General features: G+C 53.1%; 1 protein-coding gene across 4 annotated transcripts in view; it reads left to right on the top strand.

Annotated features, from left to right (window-relative positions):
* The window catches only part of ndrg2 (NDRG family member 2), a 174,014-nt gene that overhangs the window by 134,959 nt on the left and 14,905 nt on the right, over positions 1–24,150 (top strand). For all 4 annotated transcript variants that reach the window (XM_063060180.1, XM_063060178.1, XM_063060182.1 and 1 more), the window contains 5 exons: positions 3,140–3,202; positions 4,547–4,607; positions 7,857–7,943; positions 12,887–12,943; positions 14,062–14,165. In XM_063060180.1, the coding sequence (XP_062916250.1) occupies positions 3,140–3,202; positions 4,547–4,607; positions 7,857–7,943; positions 12,887–12,943; positions 14,062–14,165 (372 nt within the window). The remainder of the gene's footprint in view (positions 1–3,139; positions 3,203–4,546; positions 4,608–7,856; positions 7,944–12,886; positions 12,944–14,061; positions 14,166–24,150) is intronic.

The raw sequence follows: 24,150 nt of genomic DNA, 5'->3' as shown, positions 1-24,150 counted from the left end.
GGGGAGGTTCTTGTGCCATATCTCCAAGGAAGGTGCCAGGCCTGAAACCTGGCTAATTTTGAGCGCAGAAATATGCCCACCTATGTGAATTACTACCGTTTGATATACTGAGATACAGAGAATCAAAGATAACTACGGAACACAACCCATCTAGTATATGCCAAGTACTATCTACTCGTACCAATCCTATAGCCTTCATACCCCTCCCATCCACATACCTATCCAAGCTTCTTCTGAACGTTACGAATGAACCCCCATCAACCAGTCCACTTGCAGCACCCTCTCAGTAAAGAGGCTCCTCTCAGGTTACCCTTAAATATTTCACCTTTCACCCTGAACCTATGACCTCTAGTTTTATTCTCACACAACCTGATGGGGGAAAAAAGCCTACAAGCAGTCACCCTATCTATACCCCTCATTATTTTCAAAGTTCAAAGTAAATTTGTCGTTGAGACTCATTTTCTTGCAGGCATTCACAGTAGATAGAAGAAGCACAGTAGAATCGATGAAGGTCTGCACCTAACAGGATGGGCAAACAAACCGGGCCAATTAGAAAAAGGAGAAAAATAAACATACATACAATAAATATCGAGAACATGATGTGTCCTGGAAAGTGAGTCCAGAATTTATGAGAACAGTTCAGTGATGGGGAAAATGAAGTTATCCCCTCTGCTTCAAGAGCCGGATGGTTGAGGGGGTAATAACTGCTTCTGAACTTGGTGGCGTGGGTCCTGAGGATCCTGTACCTCCTTCCTCATAGCAGCAGGGAGAAGAGAGCAATGCCTGGACGCTGCTTTCATCTCACAGCGCTCCATATAGATGTGCTCAATGCTGTAGAAGGTTTTATCCTTGATGGACTAGTCTATATCCAATACCTTTCGTGGGCTTTCCGTTCAAGGACATGGGTGTTTCTGTACCAGGCTGCGATGCAACCAGTCAACATACTCTCCACCACAGATTTATAGAAGCTTGCCAAAGTTTTAGATGCCATGCTAAATCTTTGCAAACTTCAAAGAAAGCAGAGGCGCTACTGTGCTTTCTCTGTTATGGCACTCAGGACAGATCCTTTGAAATGATAACACCGAGCAACTTAAACTTACTGAGCCCCTCCACCTCAGATCCTCCGATGAGGACTGGCTCATGGACCCCGGCTTCCTCCTCCTGTGGTCAATAATCAGCTCCTTGGTCACGCTGACCTTGAGTGAGAGGTTGTTGTTGTGGTATCGCTCAGCCAGATTTTCAATCTCCCTCCTAACCTCTGATTAGGTCAAGGGCAGCGGAGTCATCAGCAGACGGATATGGCATTGAAGCTGTGCTCAGCCTCACAGTCGTAGGTGGAAAGTGAGTGCAGCAGACAGCCTCATGGTGCACCCGTGCTGAGGGTGATTATGGAGAAGTTGTTGGCAATCCGAACTGACTGCAAGTGAGGAAGTTGAAGATCTAGGTCTTGGAGCTCATAAATTAGTTTTGAGGGGATGATAGTACTGAATGCTGAGTTGTAGCCAATGAAGAGTACTCCTTTCTGTCCAGATGTTCCAGGGTTGAGTGAAGAGCGTATGAAAGGGCATCTGCTATCGCCCTTGTTGTGTTGGTAGGCAAATTGGAGTGGATCCTCAGCTCTGTTCATGTAAGCAGGAGCAAGTGCACCAACCTCCCTCCTGAAGTCACTGTCTTTCTGACGCTGAGGGAAATGCTGTTATGATTTACTGATCTCCACCTCGCTCCGGCATGCAGGAAGAATTAAATGCATGGACTGCTTTCTAAATGGCGTGAGAATCCAGGGATTGGGGATTCCCACATGATTAAATTACAGGTTGAGTCGGTAGTAAAGAAGACAAATGCAATAGACCAGAAGACGTAGGAGCAAATTAGGCCATTCAGCCCATCGATTCTGTTCCATCATTCAATCACTGCTGTTTCTTTTTAACTCTGTTCTCCTGTCTTCTCCCTATAATCCTTAACCCCTCATTGATCAACACCCCTTCAGGCTGTGCCCTAAATACACCCAGTGATGTAACCTCCTCCTCCCTTTATGCGAACGAACCCCACAGATTCACAAATTCCTCCTCGCCCGCATTATAAGGGAGTTTCTGAAGCTGTGCCCTTGGATCCCAGACTATCCCACTGATGGAATCATCCCCTCCATGTGTGCTCTAACCCAAGCTTTTCAGTACCCTGTCAATTAGCATTCGATGTCAGTATTCTGTAAGAGAGGAAGGCCAGCTGAAAGCTTTTGGAAGGATTGCTCAGACAGCATTTGCAATATTGTGAGCAGTTTTGGGCCCCGTATCTAAGAAAGAAAGTGCTGGCCCTGGAGAGAGTCCAGAGGAAGTTCACAAGAATGTTTCTGTAGATGAATAGCTTAATGTATGAGGAGTCTTTGATGTCTCGGGGCCAGACCTCGACAAGAGTGCAGAAGGATGGTGGGGGGGATTGTTTTGAAACTGATCGGGTACTGCTAGGGCTGGATACAGCAGATGTGCAGAGGAAGTTTCGGCCATGAAGGAAAGAGCCTACAACCCAAGGTCATTTCAGCCTAATCCTGTCCCTGGGAGTGTGTGACAGGACGGTGTGGAGGGAGCCTCACCCTGTGTCTGACCCTGTCCCTGGGGGTGTGTGACAGGACGGTGTGGAGGGAGCCTCACCCTGTGTCTGACCCTGTCTCTGGGAGTGTGTGACGGGATGGTGTGGAGGGAGCCTCACCCTGTGTCTGACCCTGTCTCTGGGAGTGTGTGACGGGACGGTGCGGAGGGAGTCTCACCCTGTGTCTGACCCTGTCCCTGGGGGTGTGTGACGGGACGGTGTGGAGGGAGCCTCACCCTGTGTCTGACCCTGTCCCTGGGAGTGTGTGATGGGACGGTGTGGAGGGAGCCTCACCCTGTGTCTGACCCTGTCCCTGGGAGTGTGTGATGGGACGGTGTGGAGGGAGCCTCACCCTGCGTCTGACCCTGTCCCTGGGAGTGTGTGACGGGACGGTGTGGAGGGAGTCTCACCCTGTGTCTGACCCTGTCCCTGGGAGTGTGTGACGGGACGGTGTGGAGGGAGTCTCACCCTGTGTCTGACCCTATCCTCTGTCTGACCCTGTCCCTGGATGATTGTTTGGTGTGGTTTTAGGTTCTGATGTGTGTTTCTCTCCCAGGTACCAGTACCCTTCGATGGAACAGCTCTGTGAGATGTTAACCTGTGTACTACAGTACTTCAAGTAAGTTTTGTCCCGTCCTGCACCCGAACTTTTCCTGAGCTGCTCTCTGGCCACCTTTATCCACAATTGGACGATCACCTCTCGTCCCTGATCCCCTGCTCTCCAGAGGCTGGAAAAGTCCTGGAGAGGAAGGCAGAGGAATTCCAGGAGAGAGCTTGATCCTATGGAGATCCGGACTAGAGAGCAGCCTTTAAACATGGATGGGGGTGGATGAGGATGTATTCTCACTGAGGAGGCATCGGAATGAAGGAAGTCAGCAAAGGAACGAGAGAGCGGGGGGGGTGGGTGGAGAAAGAAGGGGTAGTGAAGAGGGGGGAAGAAAGGGGGGTGTGGAGATAGGCGAGTGAAGAAAGGGTGGAGTGAGCAGAGAGAGGAAGCTGAATGGAGGTAGGCTGTAGAGAGAGGGTCGAGTGAGGCGAGGGGCAATTGGAGGGGGAGTGAGGAGAGAGGGAAGGGGGAGTAGAGGGTGGAGTTTGAGGGGAGATGAGTGGGAGTGAGGAGAGGGAGGGGGAGGGGAGTTAGAAGGGGGAGTTGAGAAAATAGCAGGGTAAAAAGAGTGGGGAAAGTGGTGGGGAGAGAGGGAGGGGTAGTGAAGCAAGAGAGGAGGTGAAGAGAGAAAGTGGGAGGAGGTGGAGACAGATAGAGGGGGTGACGTGAGAAGGAGGGGTGGTGAAAAGAGAGCAGTTGTGGAGTTAGACAGAGAGAGAGTAAGTAAAGGGTGAGGGAAAGAGAGAGAGAAGAGCTGGGATTCGAAACAGAGAAAAGTAAGAAATAGGGAATGAAGAGAGAGGGGACTGGACGGGTGTGGAGGGAGAGTAATGGGTCGAAAGAGAGGCATTGGGGCGAGGATGGGGTAATCAGTGGTGGGGATATGGGAGAAGGGAAGGGGACGATAGGGAGGGACAGGAATAGATGAAAGGAGGTGAGATGGAGTAGTGAAGATGGAGAGAATTTCCTCTCCTCTCCTCTCTCACTCCCCCCACCCCCCAACCCCCCATGTGCCCTTCCCTTCCAGAGATCCTCCTGGTTTGGGTTGGGCAGTGGAGTTGGGGGGTGTGATATGTTAATTCCCTCCCAGGTCTTGAGGCTGATATTTTAACTCAGTGCGAGGATGGTGTGAGGATCGAGGGGCGGTGTCCTCAGTGGGAGAGTGATGGGGGGTAGAAAGGGGGGCCGGTTCTCACACTGCAGTATGGAGGCTGACACAGAAGCCGAGGGTCAGGGCTACTGCAAAACTCAAATCAGCACGAGGAGGGTTTCTGGGGGGGCGGGGGATTAAAGTGGGCGGTGAAAGGCGTAACTATGGTGGGAAGGATGTTTCAACCCCTCTGCCTCTCTCCCCAGCTTCCGGAGTATTATCGGAGTGGGAGTGGGCGCTGGAGCCTATATCCTGGCCATGTTCGCGGTGAGTCTGGGCTGCTCCCGACTTTCTGCTCCTTCTCCATACCCCCTGACCCCTCGCCCACGACTCCTCACTCACTCACTCCCCCTCTACACCCACCGAGTCTCCCTCAGCATTCCCACCACCCTCTCCCTCCCCCTTCTGCTCCATCTGAAAGGCATGGATAGCAGGCTCCGGGAACCTTGATTTTCAAGCGATATTGAGGGCCTGATAACAAAAAAAAGGAGGTGCAGGGCAGGTATAGGCAAGCACATGATGTACTTCAGGTGTATAAGAAATGCAGGCGAACATTTAAGAAGGCATGCAGTTGCTCCAGCAGACAAGGTGAAGGAAAATCTCAAGTTACGTTATGAGCAAAAGGATAACATCGCCGGCCAGTAGTGTTTGAACCCGGCTGGCTCCTTGCACGCGAGGTCGAGTGTCAAGCTAACACTCAGCCTTGTGAAAACAGACAATTGCTAAAGAAACAGCAAAGTTGCCACCCAATGTACCACAGCAAGAGTGAAAAGATAACAAGGGACAAAATTGGTCCTCTGCAAGGTCAGAATGGTATCTATGCATGGAGTCAAAAGAGATGGGAAGATCTTAAACGGATCTTTTGCCTCTGTATTTACTCAAAAGATGGGCACAGAGTTTATAGTAGTGAGGCAAAGCAGCAAAAAGGTTATGGACTCTATTCAGAGGAGGAGGTGTTTGCTGTCTTGAGGAAAGTTAGTGTGGATAAATGTGATCCTTCGGGCCCAGAGGGAGACTGGTGCAGGAGTCCCAGCAGAGATATTTAAAATATTCTTAGCCACGTGTGAGGTGCCAGAGGCCTGGAGGATAGCCAATGTTGTTCTGCTGTTTAAGAAAGGCTCTAAAAATAAACCACAAAATTATTGGCTGGGGAGCTTGACATCAGTAGTGGGAAAGTTATTGGAAGGTATTCTAAAGGACTGGATTTATGAGTATTTGGACAGACAGGGACTTCTTAGGGATAGTCAGCATGGCTTTGTGCATGGTAAGTCATGTTCAACCAATCTTCTTCAGGGAAGTTACCAGGAAAGTTGATGAAGGCAAGGCAGTGGATGTTGTCTACATGGACTTTAGGAAGGCCTTTGACAAGTTCCCGCATGGGAGGTTGGTCAAGAGGGTTCAGTCGCTCGGCATTCAAGATGAGGTAGTAAATTGGATGAGACAATTGGTTTGCGGGAGAAGCCAGGGTGTGGTGGTAGATGGCTGCCCCTTTGACTGGAGGCCTGTGACTAGTGGAGTGCAGCAGGGACTGGAGCTGGAGTGTGTTGTTGTTTATCATCTATAACAATCATCTGGATGACAATGTGGTCAACTGGATCAGCAAATTTATGGGTGACATCAAGATTGGGGGTGCAGTGACAGTGTGGAAGGCTATCATGACTTGCAGTGGGATCTGAACTAGTTGGAAAAATAGGCCGAAAAATGACAGATGGAATTTAATGCAGACAAGTGCAAGGTGATAAACTTTGAGAAGACAAACTAGGGTAGGACTTACGTGGTGAGCGCTAGGGCACTGAGGAGTGTGGTAGAAGAGAGATCTGGGAATACTGATCCATAATTCCTTGCGAGTGGGATCACAGTTAGATAGGGTCGTAAAGAAAGCTTTTGACATATTGGCCTTCATAAATGTATGTATTGAGTACAGGGATTGGGATGTTATGTTGGAGTCATTTAAGATGTTGGTGAGGCTTAATTTGAAGTATTGTGTACATTTTTGGTCAGCTACCTACAAATAAATAACCTAATTTATACCTACAGGAAAGATATTAGATTATGAGGACACGCAGTCCTCTTTTATTGTCATTTAGTAATGCATGCATTAAGAAATGATACAATACTCCTCTGGTGTGATATCACAGAAACACAGGACAGACCAAGACTGAAAAACGGACAAAAATCACATAATTATAACATATAGTTACAACAGTGCAAGCAATACCGTAACTTGAAGAACAGGCCGTGAGCACGGTAAAAAAGTTCAAAGTCTCTCGAAAGTCCCACATCTCACGCAGACGGGAGAAGGAAGAAAACTCTCCCTGCCATGCCCGACCACAGTCCGACTCTGAGTCGTCCGAAAACTTCGAGCTCCAACCAGCCCTCCGACATTGAGCCCCGAGCACCATCTCTGCCGAACGCCTCGACCCCAAACCCGGTCGCTAGCAGCAGGCAAAGCCGGGGATTTTGGGGCCTTCTCTCCAGAGATTCTCGATCGCCCAGTAGCAGCGGCAGCGAACCGGGCATTTCAGAAGTTACTGCAGATGTTCCTCCGTGCTCTCACGACTGCCTCCATCAAATCAGAATTGTACACGGCACCTTACTTACAAATACGATATAATTTCACCGGAGAGGCTACGCGCGCTGTGTCGCGTCGCCATCTTCTCCCTCCCTCCGTATTGGGATATATATGAGGTTGAAAAAGTACAGAGAAAATTGACAAGCATATTGCCTTGACTTGAGGACCTGAGTTATCTGCAAAGTTTGAATAGGTTAGGAGTTTATTGAAGAATATAAGAAGATTTGATAAAAGTATACGAGATTGTGATGGGTATAGAAAGGGTAAATGTAAACAGGTTTTTCCCACTGAACTTGGGTGAGACTGGAGCTGAAGGTCATGGGTTAAGGGTGAAGGGTGAAATGTTTAAAGGGCAACATGAGGGGAATCTTCACTCAGAAGGTGGTGAGAGTGTGTAACGAATTGCAAGCAGAAATGGTGGATGCTGGTTCAATCTCAACACTTTGGAACGGTACATGGATGGGAGGGGTATGTAGGGGTAAGGTCTGGGTGCAGGTTGATGGTACTGTGCAGATTAATAGATTGGCATGGACTGGATGGGTAGGGCCTGTAGGTGCTCGATGACACTATGACACCTCTTTCTCCCATTTCCGTACCCCTCTCCCCTCTCTCTATCCCCCTTACCCTCACACCTCAACTCTCTGCCTTCCTCCCTGATCCTCCACTCCTCTTCCTCTCTCCCCCTTTACCCTCTCACTCTCCCCTCCACTCACTGCCTTCCTCCCTGCCCATTCCAGTCCCTAACCCCACCCTTCCCCTCCCCCCACTCCCAACTATGCACCTCTGAAGCTCACCGTCTGCCCCTTTAATCCCTCGATTGTGGCCCTTGCTCATCCACGCGTGCGCTCCCACCCTCTGCCCACTCTGCCTGGTGTGATGGGAGGGGTGTGGGGAGCATCTGCACTGGGCCATGCGGCTGAAGCCCCACCCTGTCCTTCACACAGAAGTTCAACCCCGATCTCGTGGAGGGGCTGGTCCTGCTGAACATCGACCACAACGCCAAGGGATGGATAGACTGGGCAGCATCGAAGGTGAGTGGGGACCACTGCAGGGCATCGACAGATATCCGAGAGCCGGGAGCCGGTTAGGGTCTAATCCAGGGGTAAGGTCAGGGTGTGGGTGGGGATCACTGCAGGGCATCGACAGGTATCCGAGAGCCGGGAGCCGGTTAGGGTCTAATCCAGGGGTAAGGTCAGGGTGTGGGTGGGGATCACTGCAGGGCATCGACAGGTATCCGAGAGCCGGGAGCCGGTTAGGGTCTAATCCAGGGGTAAGGTCAGGGTGTGGGTGGGGATCACTGCAGGGCATCGACAGGTATCCCAGAGGCGGAGCAGACTGAGGTCTAATCCAGGGGTAAGGTCAGGACGTGGGTGGGGATCACTGCAGGGCATCGACAGATATCCGAGAGCCGGGAGCAGACTGGGGTCTAATCCAGGGATAAGGTCAGGGTGTGGGTGGGGATCACTGCAGGGCATCGACAGATATCCGAGAGCCGGGAGCAGACTGAGGTCTAATCCAGGGGTAAGGTCAGGATGTGGGTGGGGATCACTGCAGGGCATCGACAGGTATCCCAGAGGCGGAGCAGACTGGGGTCTAATTCAGGGGTAAGGACAGGGTGTAGGTGGGGATCACTGCAGGGCATCGACAGATATCCGAGAGTAGGGAGCAGACTGAGGTCTAATCCAGGGATAAGGTCAGGGTGTGGGTGGGGATCACTGCAGGGCATCGACAGATATCCGAGAGTAGGGAGCAGACTGAGGTCTAATCCAGGGGTAAGGTCAGGGTGTGGGTGGGGATCACTGCAGGGCATCGACAGGTATCCGAGAGCTGGGAGCCGGTTAGGGTCTAATCCAGGGGTAAGGTCAGGGTGTGGGTGGGGATCACTGCAGGGCATCGACAGGTATCCCAGAGGCGGAGCAGACTGAGGTCTAATCCAGGGGTAAGGTCAGGACGTGGGTGGGGATCACTGCAGGGCATCGACAGATATCCGAGAGCCGGGAGCAGACTGGGGTCTAATCCAGGGATAAGGTCAGGGTGTGGGTGGGGATCACTGCAGGGCATCGACAGATATCCGAGAGCCGGGAGCAGACTGAGGTCTAATCCAGGGGTAAGGTCAGGATGTGGGTGGGGATCACTGCAGGGCATCGACAGGTATCCCAGAGGCGGAGCAGACTGGGGTCTAATTCAGGGGTAAGGACAGGGTGTAGGTGGGGATCACTGCAGGGCATCGACAGATATCCGAGAGTAGGGAGCAGACTGAGGTCTAATCCAGGGATAAGGTCAGGGTGTGGGTGGGGATCACTGCAGGGCATCGACAGATATCCGAGAGTAGGGAGCAGACTGAGGTCTAATCCAGGGGTAAGGTCAGGGTGTGGGTGGGGATCACTGCAGGGCATCGACAGGTATCCGAGAGCTGGGAGCCGGTTAGGGTCTAATCCAGGGGTAAGGTCAGGGTGTGGGTGGGGATCACTGCAGGGCATCGACAGGTATCCCAGAGGCGGAGCAGACTGAGGTCTAATCCAGGGGTAAGGTCAGGACGTGGGTGGGGATCACTGCAGGGCATCGACAGATATCCGAGAGCCGGGAGCAGACTGGGGTCTAATCCAGGGATAAGGTCAGGGTGTGGGTGGGGATCACTGCAGGGCATCGACAGATATCCGAGAGCCGGGAGCAGACTGAGGTCTAATCCAGGGGTAAGGTCAGGGTGTGGGTGGGGATCACTGCAGGGCATCGACAGATATCCGAGAGCCGGGAGCAGACTGAGGTCTAATCCAGGGGTAAGGTCAGGATGTGGGTGGGGATCACTGCAGGGCATCGACAGGTATCCCAGAGGCGGAGCAGACTGGGGTCTAATTCAGGGGTAAGGTCAGGACGTGGGTGGGGATCACTGCAGGGCATCGACAGATATCCGAGAGCCGGGAGCAGACTGGGGTCTAATCCAGGGATAAGGTCAGGGTGTGGGTGGGGATCACTGCAGGGCATCGACAGATATCCGAGAGCCGGGAGCAGACTGAGGTCTAATCCAGGGGTAAGGTCAGGATGTGGGTGGGGATCACTGCAGGGCATCGACAGGTATCCCAGAGGCGGAGCAGACTGGGGTCTAATTCAGGGGTAAGGACAGGGTGTAGGTGGGGATCACTGCAGGGCATCGACAGATATCCGAGAGTAGGGAGCAGACTGAGGTCTAATCCAGGGATAAGGTCAGGGTGTGGGTGGGGATCACTGCAGGGCATCGACAGGTATCCCAGAGGCGGAGCAGACTGGGGTCTAATCCAGGGGTAAGGTCAGGGTGTGGGTGGGGATCACTGCAGGGCATCGACAGATATCCGAGAGTAGGGAGCAGACTGAGGTCTAATCCAGGGATAAGGTCAGGGTGTGGGTGGGGATCACTGCAGGGCATCGACAGATATCCGAGAGTAGGGAGCAGACTGAGGTCTAATCCAGGGGTAAGGTCAGGGTGTGGGTGGGGATCACTGCAGGGCATCGACAGGTATCCGAGAGCTGGGAGCCGGTTAGGGTCTAATCCAGGGGTAAGGTCAGGGTGTGGGTGGGGATCACTGCAGGGCATCGACAGGTATCCCAGAGCCAGGAGCAGACTGAGGTCTAATCCAGGGGTAGGGTCAGCTGTGTGTAGGGACCACTGCAGGGCATCGACAGGCATCCGGGAGGGAGATACAGGCTAGGAGTTAATCCATGGGATTGGGAGTTATAAAAATAATAGCTCCCAAAAAATAATAGGACTTGCAAGCTAGAATCTAACCGAGGGGATCAGGGATTTATGTGTAGAATAACAGGAGACCTGGACTGAGTCACATGCTGGGATCTAAACTGGGTGAACGGGGTGGGGAGGAGGTTTATATACAGAACAAAAGATTGTGCATGGGCTGGAATCTAATCCAGGGTTTGGGGTTCACATTATTGGGTACGGGAGTGGAACCCGCTGTGGTCTTCTGCTTCTGTCGTCTATCTGCGTCAAGGTTCAACGTGTCGTGCATTCAGAGATGGCCTTTTGCATACCACTGTTGTAACATGTAGTTATTGAAGTTAGTGTCGCTTTCCTGTCAGCTTGAACCAGTCTAGTTATTCTCCTGACCTCTCTCTCATTAACAAGGCATTTTTCCAAACAGAACCTGCACTCACTGGATTTGTTTTTGTTTTTTCACACCATTCTCAGTAAACTCTGGAGTCTATTGTGCATGAAAATCCCAGGAGTTCTGCAGTTTCTGAGATACTCCAACCACCCTGTCTGGCACCAGCAATCCATGGTCAAAGTCACTTAGATCATTTTGGGATCACAGAGACATGGCTCCAGGGTGACCAGGGATGGGAGCTCAACGTTCAGGGATATTCAATATTCAGGAGGGATAGACATGAAGGAAGGGGAGGTGGGGTGGCGTTGCTGGTTAAAGAAGAGATTAACGCAATAGAAAGGAAGGACATAAGCCGGGAAAATGTGGAATCGATATGGGTAGAGCTGCATAACACTAAGGGGCAGAAGACGCTGGTGGGAGTTGTGTACAGGCCACCTAACAGTAGTAGTGAGGTCGGAGATGGTATTAAACAGGAAATTAGAAATGTGTGCAATAAAGGAACAGCAGTTATAATGGGTGACTTCAATCTACATATAGATTGGGTGAACCAAATTGGTAAAGGTGCTGAGGAAGAGGATTTCTTGGAATGTATGCGGGATGGTTTTCTGAACCAACATGTCGAGGAACCAACTAGAGAGCAGGCTATTCTGGACTGGGTTTTGAGCAATGAGGAAGGGTTAATTAGCAATCTTGTCGTGAGAGGCCCCTTGGGTAAGAGTGACCATAATATGGTGGAATTCTTCATTAATATGGAGAGTGACATAGTTAATTCAGAAACAAAGGTTCTGAATTTAAAGAGGGGTAACTTTGAAGGTATGAGACGTGAATTAGCTAAGATAGACTGGCAAATGACACTTAAAGGATTGACGGTGGATATGCAATGGCAAGCATTTAAAGGTTGCATGGATGAACTACAACAATTGTTCATCCCAGTTTGGCAAAAGAATAAACCAAGGAAGGCGAATGGTATGCTGGCATTTATAGTGAGAGGATTCGAGTACAGGAGCAGGGAGGTACTACTGCAGTTGTACAAGGCCTTGGTGAGACCACACCTGGAGTATTGTGTGCAGTTTTGGTCCCCTAATCTGAGGAAAGACATCTTTGCCATTGAGGGAGTACAAAGAAGGTTCACCAGATTGATTCCCGGGATGGCAGGACTTTCATATGAAGAAAGACTGGATGAACTGGGCTTGTACTCGTTGGAATTTAGAAGATTGAGGGGGGATCTGATTGAAACGTATAAGATCCTAAAGGGATTGGACAGGCTAGATGCAGGAAGATTGTTCCCGATGTTGGGGAAGTCCAGAACGAGGGGTCACAGTTTGAGGATAGAGGGGAAGCCTTTTAGGACCGAGATTAGGAAAAACTTCTTCACACAGAGAGTGGTGAATCTGTGGAATTCTCTGCCACAGCAAACTGTTCAGTTCATTGGCTATGTTTAAGAGGGAGTTAGATATGGCCCTTGTGGCTACAGGGGTCAGGGGGTATGGAGGGAAGGCTGGGGCGGGGTTCTGAGTTGGATGATCAGCCATGATCATAATAAATGGCGGTGCAGGCTCGAAGGGCCGAATGGCCTACTCCTGCACCTATTTTCTATGTTTCTATGTTTCTATGTTTCTATGTTCTATCTGATGTTTGCTCTGGACAACATCTGAACCTCTTGACCATGTCTGCATGCTTTTATGCATTGAGTTGCTGCCACATGATTGGCTGATTTGATTAGCATTAGTGAGCAGATGTACAGAACATAGTGGCCACTGACTGCATTCAGGCCAGGGGTGCTGGAGGTGGGGAAGGGTTTATATATATAATAACAGACACCCAGGAGTGGATTACATGCTGGGATCTAACTGGGTTTTAATCTGCTGTGACACTAATTTTAGATCACGGGTCTGACCAGCTCCCTGAGTGACATGATCCTCGCCCACCTCTTCAGTCAGGTAAGTGTTTCTTGCTGATGGTTTTCATTCTCTTCCCCCCAACCCCCCAGTTGATTGTGTGTTTGTGTGTAGTTTGTCCCCAAGGCTCACTGCTCGCTTCAACTTCACCCGCAGCCTCTTTCCGCCCCCCGTCTGCTCTTCAACTACCTCATGAGCTTTCCTTCACAAGGACCCGAAGTAACTTCTCAAATGTTTTCTGCTCTGGTGCCTGAAGTTTGCTCTCTTTCTTTGTGACTGCCTGGAATTCATTGCCCTCTGACTGGCATCCCAATCTTCCCACCATGCACATGCATCCAGTGGCAGAGGTCAGGATCGAAAGCAGTGTCTAAAGAGGCATGAGGCAGTAGCCCTCAATGCCGGGCCACTGTACCGCTCCAGAAAAGGGAGAGAATTTGACCTCTGCTCTTTCTTGCTCTCCAATCTGCATCCCCCCCCCGCACACCTCCCCCAATCCCATTCTGTCAGTCCAGGCGGGACCCTCAGCCCCCTGCATCAACTCTGTCTCCCCCTTCACATCTAAAACTCACCGACACATCTCCCTCTGGGGCTGGGGGGAGGGTTGCGGGAGGAGAGAATTCCAGAGATTCGGCTCCCTTCGATGGGGGTGGAAGGAATAATTTCTCCCCATCCCCATTCTGAATGGATGACCACTTATTCTGAGATGCAGAACCTCTCACACAGTTCTGGGACATCCCAGTCCGGGAGAATCCGCGTACGTAGTCCAACTTGCCGCACCTGAGGAGCATTTTCAATTGGATCACCTCTTGTTCTCCTGAACCTCAGAGAGTACAAGTCTGGTCTGCATAACCTCCCCTCATGGGACAAGGCCCTACCCCTGTCCCTGTCCCAGCAACTGATCACTGCACTCTCTGTGTCATACATCTTGCATTCCTTTGGTAGGGAGGCCAGATCAGACCAGTACAAAATATTCCTGTGACTGTCTCCCTGGGGCCCTCACTCAATGGAGTGGGGTCCCTCCCATCTGGTACACCCTCCATCACCTCTCATAGAAGGAGGAGGCCAATCAGCCCGTCACTCCTGCAAGCCCACATGCGGACATTAATTCCCTGACCATTTTGTTCTTCCCTCACTCCCCCCACCCCTCGCCCCCACTTCAGGAGGAAATGTCCAACAACTGCGAGCTGGTGACCACCTACAGGGCCCTCCTCACCGACAACCGTTTCCTTGGCAACGCTGAACACTTCTGGAATGCCTACAACAGGTGAGCAGGAGCGCGGGACTCCGGGATTGTGGAGCCAGGGTGTGGGGGAAGAGGCAAGCACGGGGTTGGGGAACAGGGAACTCAGCAGGAGAAGGGTCTCCATGATCTTCGGGGGCTCTGCTCCGCTCCCTCCCCACCTCATGTGGTTGGATTAATTGGTCACTGGGAAATGCCCACACCTCCACTCGGTGTGTGAGTGACAAGTGCAATTTGGGGTGGGAGGAGATGCTGGGAGTGTTGGGGTAGAATGGGTGTCGAAGGAATTTTTTTTAAATTTCAGAAATAGAGTTTATTCATGGTGAGACTGTGTACACATGGAGAAAAAACCAGGTTAAACCCATCCTGTACATCCATGTGATGTAAACATGAAAAAAACTCACAAATACGCAAAGGACCACCCTACCACACCTCACCACTCCCCACCCCACCTCACCTCACTCCACCCCACCCCACACCCCACCACACCCTCCTCACCCCACTACTCCCCACCCACCCCACCCCACTACTCCCCACCCCACCTCACAACCAACCCCAACCTCCCCTCCCCAACCACTCCACACCCCACCTCACCCCACCTCACCTCACTACTCCCCGCCCTCCCCACCCCACTACTCCCCACCCCACAACACCCCACCTCACCTCACTACTCCCCACCCATCCCACCCCACCCCACTACTCCCCACCCCACCTCACCCCACCCTACCTCACCTCACTACTCCCCACCCCACCTCATCCCACCTCACCCCACCCTACCTCACCTCACTCCACCCCACCCCACACCCCACCACACCCTCCTCACCCCACTACTCCCCACCCCACCTCACAACCAACCCCAACCTCCCCTCCCCACCCACCCCACACCCCACCTCACCTCACTACTCCCCGCCCTCCCCACCCCACAACACCCCACCTCACCTCACTACTCCCCACCCTCCCCACCCCACTAGTCCCCACCCACCACACCCCACCCCGCTACTCCCCACCCCACCCCACACCACTACTCCTCACCCCAACTCACCCCACACCACCTCACTCCACGTCACCCACTACTCCTCACCCCACCTCACCCCACCCCACTACTCCCCACCCTACCTCACCTCACTACTCCCCACCCGACCTCACCCCACCCCACCTCACCCCACCTCACCCACTACTACCCCACCTCTCCCCACCCTACCTCACCTCACTACTCCCCACCCTCCCCACCCCACCTCTCCCCACACCACCTCACTCCACCTCAACCTACTCCCCAACCCACCTCACCTCACTACTCCCCACCCACCCCACCACACCCCACTACTCCCCACCCTACCTCACCTCACTACTCCCCACCCCACTACTCCCCACCCCACCTCACTCCACCTCACCTCACTACTCCCCACCCACCCCACTACTCCTCACCCCACCTCACCCCACACCACCTCACTCCACCTCACCCACTACTCCCCACCCCACCTCACTCCACCTCACCTCACTACTCCCCACCCACCCCACTACTCCCCACCCCACCTCACCTCACTACTCCCCACCCTCCCCACCCTACTACTCCCCACCCCACCTCACCCCACCCCACCTCACTCCACCTCACCTCACTACTCCCCACCCTCCCCACCCTACTACTCCCCACCCCACCTCACCCCACACCACCTCACTCCACCTCACCCACTACTCCCCAGCTGACCTCACCCCACCCCACTACTCCCCACCCTACCTCACCTCACTACTCCCCACCCTCCCCACCCCACCTCACCCCACACCACCTCACTCCACCTCACCCACTACTCCCCAGCTGACCTCACCCCACCCCACTACTCCCCACCCCACCTCACCCACTACTCCCCACCCCACCTCACTCTACCTCACCTCACTACTCCCCACCCACCCCACTACTCCTCACCCCACCTCACCCCACACCACCTCACTCCACCTCACCCACTACTCCCCACCCCACCTCACCCCACCCCACCTCACCCACTACTCCCCACCCCACCTCATCCCACCTCTCCCCACCCTCCCCACCCCACCTCACCTCACTACTCCCCACCCACCCCACCCCACCCCACTACTCCCCACCCCAACTCACCCCACACCACCTCACTCCACGTCACCCACTACTCCTCACCCCACCTCACCCCACCCCACTACTCCCCACCCTACCTCACCTCACTACTCCCCACCCAACCTCACCCCAGCCCACCTCACCCCATCTCATCCACTACTACCCCACCTCTCCCCACCCTACCTCACCTCACTACTCCCCACCCTCCCCACCCCACCTCACTACTCCCCACCCCACCTCACCCCACACCACCTCACTCCACCTCAACCTACTCCCCAACCCACCTCACCTCACTACTCCCCACCCACCCCACCACACCCCACTACTCCCCACCCCACCTCACCCCACCGCACCTCACCCTACCTCACCTCACTACTCCCCACCCACCCCACTACTCCTCACCCCACACCACCTCACTCCACCTCACCCACTACTCCCCACCCCACCTCACCCCACCCCACCTCACTACTCCCCACCCTCCCCACCCTACTACTCCCACCCCACCTCACCCCACACCACCTCACTCCACCTCACCCACTACTCCCCAGCTGACCTCACCCCATCCCACTACTCCCCACCCTACCTCTCCTCACTACTCCCCACCCGACCTCACCCCACCCCACCTCACCCACTACTCCCCACCCCACCTCACCCCACCTCTCCCCACCCTACCTCACCTCACTACTCCCCACCCGACCTCACCCCACCCCACCTCACCCCACCTTGGCTCAATAACACAATGTGATTCAGATCTATTTTCACTGAGAAATGTCCTGAAATGTGAAATTTGCAGCAGTCTTTGAAAATTACCATAATTAATAAGTAAATAAATGCATACACAAAGTAATAATAGAGGAATAGAGCGGTAGTGTTCATGGGGTTTATGAACCATTCATATATATGATGGCGGAGGACAGGAAGCTGTTCCTAAAATGTGGAGTGTGGATCTTTCGGCTCCTGTACCTCCTCCTCGATGGCAGCAATGCACCAGGCGGTGACATTCAAACAATGGATGCCCCGTTCTTGAGACACCTCCTTTTGAGGATGTCCTCAGAGGTGGGAGGACTTGGGCTCGTGAGGGAGCCGGCTGAGTCCGCGTCCCTTCGTAGCTTTTCCCGATCCTGTGAATGAGAGCTTGTGTACCGGGCAGTGGTGCAGCCCGTCAGAATGTGGTGACACACCCAATCTCCTCAAACTCCTGAAGAAATGTCTCTGAGGTGATAACCCTCTCATTGTTTGAGCAGCAACTCCACCCAACCCAGCGTCTCTGTGTGCGGCAGTGGAAGGAGCCTGAACTGTGGCCCCTCCCCACCAAACCTTCGCATTGACTGTACCGAGCTCCAGTACCTCCCTCAGCCTGGACTGTGCCAGTCGGCAGCATACCTCTACCGTCTTCTCACTCTGCTGGAAGACCAACAAGCTTTGAGCAGACCAAAGAGCGTCTGTCTCCCAGTCAATCTCCTTCTGGCAGCTTGATGTCTGTCTTAGTGTGTGCCTGTTGATCAGAGAGTACTCTGTAAGACAGCGACTGGGGATGGACTGGGACACGGACACCTGTATCCATCTTCATACTCCCTTAGCAAATCCACGGTCTGTAAGGAGGGAGGTGACCTTTTCTGAAGACAGCCAACATAGGGAGTGGGAGATGTGTTGTCTGTAGAGTAAGGCTCAATTGGGAAGGCATCTCACACTGCAAGCCTTCTTTAAACCCACCGGGACCCCGTTCCCCACACTGAACCCACGGGACCCTGTTCCCTACACTAAACACACCGGGACGCCGTTCCCCACAGTAAACCAACTGGGACCACGTTCCCCACACTGAACCCACCGAGACCTCGTTCCCCACACTGAACCCACCGGGACCCCGTTCCCCACACTGAACCCACCGGGACCCCGTTCCCCACACTAAACCCACGGGACCCCGTTCCCTACACTAAACCCACCGGGACCCCGTTCCCCACACTGAACCCACCGAGACCTCACTCCCCACACTGAACCCACCAGGACCCCGTTCCCCACACTGAACCCACCAGGACCCCGTTCCCCACACTCAACCCACTGAGACCTCGTTCCCCACACTAAACCCACTGAGACCTCGTTCCCCACACTGAACCCACTGAGACCTCGTTCCCCACACTGAACCCACCCGGACCCCGTTCCCCACACTAAAACCACCGGGACCCCGTTCCCTACAGTGAACCCACCGGGACCCCGTTCCCCACACTAAACCCACTGGGACCTCGTTCCCCACACTGAACCCACCGAGACCTCGTTCCCCACACTGAACCCACCGGGACCCCGTTCCCTACACTAAACACACCGGGACCCCGTTCCCCACAGTAAACCAACTGGGACCACGTTCCCTACACTGAACCCACCGAGACCTCGTTCCCCACACTGAACCCACCGGGACCCCGTTCCCCACAGTAAACCCACGGGACCCCGTTCCCTACACTAAACACACCGGGACCCCGTTCCCCACAGTAAACCAACCGGGACCCTGTTCCCCACACTAAAACCACCGGGACCCCGTTCCCTACACTGAACCCACCGAGACCTCGTTCCCCACACTGAACCCACTGGGACCCCATTCCCTACACTAAACCCACCAAGACCCAGTTCCCTACACTAAACACACCGGGAGCCCGTTCCCCACAGTAAACCAACCGGGACCCTGTTCCCCACACTGAACCCACTGAGACCTCGTTCCCCACACTAAACCCACTGGGACCCCGTTCTCCACACTGAACCCACCGGGACCCTGTTCCCCACACTGAACCCACTGAGACCTCGTTCCCCACACTAAACCCACTGGGACCCCGTTCTCCACACTGAACCCACCGGGACCCCGTTCCCCACACTAAACCCACTGGGACCCCGTTCCCCACACTAAACCCACCGGGACCCCGTTCCCCACACTGAACCCACCGGGACCCCGTTCCCCACACTAAACCCACTGGGACCCCGTTCTCCACACTGAACCCACCCGGACCCCGTTCCCTACACTAAACCCATGGGACCCTGTTCCCTACACTAAACCCACGGGACCCTGTTCCCTACACTAAACACACCGGGACCCCGTTCCCCACAGTAAACCAACTGGGACCCTGTTCCCCACACTGAACCCACTGAGACCTCGTTCCCCACACTGAACCCACCGGGACCCCGTTCCCCACACTGAACCCACCGGGACCCCGTTCCCTACACTAAACCCACCAGGACCCCGTTCCCTACACTAAACACACCAGGACCCCGTTCCCCACAGTAAACCAACTGGGACCCCGTTCCCCACACTGAACCCACCGAGACCTTGTTCCCCACGCTGAACCCACTGGGACACCGTTCCCCACACTGAACCCACCGGGACCCCGTCACCCACAGTAAACCCACCGGGACCCCGTCACCCACATTGAACCCACCGGGACCCCGTTCCCCACACTGAACCCACAGGGACCTCGTTCCCCACAATGAACCCACCAGGACCCCGTCTCCCACACTGAACCCACCAGGACCCCGTTCCCCACACTAAACTCACTGGGACCCCGTTCCCCACACTGAACCCACTGGGACCCCGTTCCCCACACTGAACCCACTGGGACCCCGTTCTCCACACCAATCCCACCGGGACCCCGTTCCCCACACTAAACCCACCGGGACCTCATTCCCCACACTGATCCCACCGGGACCCCGTTCCCCACACTGAACCCACCCGGACCCCGTTCCCCACACTGAACCCACTGGGATCCCGTTCTCCACACTGAACCCACCGGGACCCCGTTCCCCACATTGATCCCACCGGGACCCTGTTTCAAGTCAAGTCACATTTATTGTCATGTCAACCATAACTGCTGGTACAGAACATAGTAAAAATGAGACAATGTTTTCCAGGACCATGGTGCTACATAAAACAATACAAAACCTGCACTGAACTATGTAAGAAAAATACACAAAAACTACACTAGACTACAGACCTACCCAGGACTGCATAAAGTGCACAAACCAGTGCAGGCAGTACAATAAATAATAAACAAGACAATAGGCACAGTAGAGGGCAGTAGGTTGGTGTCAAGCCAGGCTCTGGGCATTGAGGAGTCTGATGGCTTGGGGGAAGAAACTGTTACATAGTCTGGTCGTGAGAGCCCGAATGCTTCGGTGCCTTTTGCCAGATGGCAGGAGGGAGAAGAGTTTGTATGAGGGGTGTGTGGTCCTTCATAATGGTGTTTGCTTTACAGATGCAGCGTGTGGAGTAAATGTCTGTTATGGTGGGAAGGGAGACCCCGATGATCTTCTCAGCTGACCTCACTATCCGCTGCAGGGTCTTGTGATCCGAGATGGTACAATTTCTGAACCAGGCAGTGATACAACTGCTCAGGATGCTCTCAATACAACCTCTGTAGACTGTGGTGAGGGTAGCGGGTGGGTGATGGACTTTTCTTAGCCTTCGCAGAAAGTAGAGATGCTGCTGGGCTTTCTTGGCTATGGAGCTGGTGTTGAGGGACCAGGTGAGATTCTCCGCCAGGTGAACACCAGGAAATTTGGTGCTCTTAACGATCTCTATGGAAGAGTCGTCGATGTTCAGCGGAGAGTGGTCGCCCCGTGCTCTTCTGAAGTCAACAACCATCTCTTTTGTTTTGTTTACATTCAGAGACAGGTTGTTGGCTCTGCACCAGTCTGTTAGCCGCTGCACCTCCTCTCTGTAGGCTGACTTGTCGTTCTTGCCGATGAGACCCACCACGGTCGTGTCATCGGCGAACTTGATGATGTGGTTCGAGCTGTGCGTTGCAGCACAGTCGTGGGTCAGCAGAGTGAACGGCAGTGGACTGAGCACACAGCCTTGGAGACCCCCGTGCTCGGTGTGGTGGTGTTGGAGATGCTGCTACCAATTCGGACTAAACCCACCGGGACCCCGTTCCCCACACTAAAGCCACCGGGACCCCGTTCCCCACACTAAACCCACCGGGACCACGTTCCCCACAGTAAACCCACCGGGACCACATTCCCCACATTGAACCCACCCGGACCCCGTTCCCCACACTAAAACCACCGGGACCTCGTTCCCCACACTGAACCCACCGGGACCACGTTCCCCACACTGAACCCACTGGGACCTCGTTCCCCACACTGAACCCACCGGGACCACGTTCCCCACATTGAACCCACTGGGACCTCGTTCCCCACACTGAACCCACCGGGACCTCGTTCCCCACACTGAACCCACTGGGACCCCGTTCCCCACACTGAACCCACCCGGACCCCGTTCCCCACACTAAAACCACCGGGACCTCGTTCCCCACACTGAACCCACCGGGACCACGTTCCCCACACTGAACCCACCGGGACCTCGTTCCCCACACTGAACCCACCGGGACCACGTTCCCCACACTGATCCCACCGGGACCCCGTTCCCCACAGTAATCCCACTGTGACCCTGTTCCCCTACCCTGGGGAAAAGATTGTGTGCAGTCATCCTTTCTCTGCCTCATGATTTTATACGTCTATATAACGTCATTTCTCAGTCTCCTGCGCTCCAAGGAATCAGGTCTCAGTCTGTCCTACCTGTCTCTATAACTCAGTCCCTCGAGTACTGACAGCACCCTTGTCAATCTCTTCTGCACTCTTTCCAATTTTCTATCTTACTTATATCAGGGCAATAAAATCTGAGCACAATACTCCAGGTGCGGCCTCGCCAACATCTCGTGCAATTACTTTATGACCTCCTGAGGTTTGTAAATAATAGCCTGATGAATGAAGGCCAATGGGCCAAAAGCTTTCCTCACCACCCTGTTTACCTGTGACACCAATTCAGGGAACCATGTACAGTACTTGTACTCCTCGGTCCCTCTGTTCTACAACACTCCCTGCTGTTCACTGTGTGAATCCTATCCTCGTTTGTCTTCCCAAGTGATAACTTGTCAAAATTATCCGAATTAAGCTACTTTCGCCATTCCATAAGAGTGTAATAGGAGCAGAATTAGGCCATTTGGCTCACTGAGTCTATTCTGCCATTTTGTCATGGCTGATCCATTTTCCCTTTCAACCCCATTCTCCCCTTAGCCCTGACTAATCAAGAACCTATCATTCTCCACCTCAAGTACACCCAATGACCTGCCCTCCACAGCTGCCTGTGGCAATGAATTCCAGAGATTCACAACCCTCTGACTAAAGAAATTTCTCCTCATCTCCGTTCTTTATAGATGTCCCTCTATTCAAAGGCTGCACTCTCTGGTCCTTTACTCTTCTGCTATAGGAAACATCCTCTCTACCTTGGCCTTTCAACATTCCATGACCATAAGGAACGGGAGCAGAATTAGGCTGTTTGGCCCATCGAGTCTGCTCCATCATTTCATCATGGCAATCCAATTTTCCTCTCAGCCCCAATCTCCTGTCTTCTCCTCATATCCTTTCGTACCCTGACCAATCAAGAATATCAATCTCTGCCTTACATATACGTAAAGAATTGGCGTCCACAGCTACCTGTGGAAAAGAATTCCACTCTCTGGCTAAAGAAATTCCTGCTCATCTCCTTTCTAAAAAGACATCCCTGCATTCTCAGGCTGTGTCTTTTGGTTTTAGTCTCTCCAACCATAGAAAACATCCTCTCCACATCCACTCTCAACTCCATTCGATAGGTTTCAATGAGGGTCACCCCTTATTCTTCTGAGTTCCAGTCAATACAGGCCCAGAGCCATCAAGCACTCTCCATATGACAAATCATTCAATCCTGCAATCTTTTTTGTGAACCTCCTTTGAACCCTCTCGAGTTTCAGCACATCCTTTCTAAGATAAGGGGCCCAAGTCTTATCACTCCAAGTGAGGCGCCACCAGTTCCTTATAAACTTTCAACATTCCATCCTTGCTTTTATATTCTAGTCCTCTTGCAAAGAATGTTGACATTGCATTTGCCTTCCTCATCACAGACTCAATCTGCAAATCATCCTTTAGGGAATCCTACGCAAGGACTCCCAAATCCCTTTGCACCTGTTTTTTCGTATTTTCTCTCCAATTAGAAAATAGTCAACCAAAGTGCATGACCATACCCTTCCCGACACTGTATAGGTTTCAGTGAGATCCCCCCGCTCCACCTCATTCTTCTATATTCCAGCAAGAACAGGCCTAGCGCCATCAAATGCTCCTCATGTGATAGCCTTTTCATTCTCATTAATCCTCTCTGAACCCTCTCCAATGCCAGAACATCCTTTCTTAGAATTGGGGTCCAAAACTCCTGACAATACTCCAAGTGAGGCCTCACATTGAAACATAGAAAATAGGTGCAGGAGGAGGCCATTCAGCCCTTCGAGCCTGCACTGCCATTGAGTACGATCATGGCTGATCATCTAACTCAGAACCCTGTACCTGCCTTCCCTCCATACCCCCTGATCCCTTTAGCCACAAGGGCCATATCTAACTCCCTCTTAAATATAGCCAATGAACTGGCCTCAACTGTTTCCTGTGGCAGAGAATTCCACAGATTCGCCACTCTGTGTGAAGTACTTTTCCTCATCTTGGTCCTAAAAGGCTTCCCCTTTATCCTCAAACTGTGACCCCTCGTGCTGGACTTCCCCAACATCTGGAACAATCTTCCTGCATCTAGCCTGTCTAATCCCTTTAGAATTTTATACGTTTCAATACGATCCCCCCTCAATCTTCTAAATTCCAGAGAGTATAAGCCTAGTCAATCCAGTCTTTTATCTTATGAAAGTCCTGCCATCCCAGGAATCAATCTGGTGAACCTTCTTTGTACCCCCTCTATGGCAAGGATGTCTTTCGTCAGATTAGGGGACCAAAACTGCACACAATACTCCAGCTGTGGTCTCACCAAGGCCTTGTACAATTGCAGTAGTACCTCCCTGCTCCAGTGCTCGAATCCTCTTGCTATGAATGCCAGCATACCATTCGCCTTTTTCACCGCCTGCTGTACCTGCATGC

This window comes from Mobula hypostoma, chromosome 10, assembly GCF_963921235.1.
Source record: "Mobula hypostoma chromosome 10, sMobHyp1.1, whole genome shotgun sequence".
Classification (NCBI taxonomy): Eukaryota; Metazoa; Chordata; class Chondrichthyes; order Myliobatiformes; family Myliobatidae; genus Mobula; species Mobula hypostoma.
Note: the sequence above shows the minus strand (reverse complement) of the source record. Positions and strands in the feature narration are given on the sequence as shown.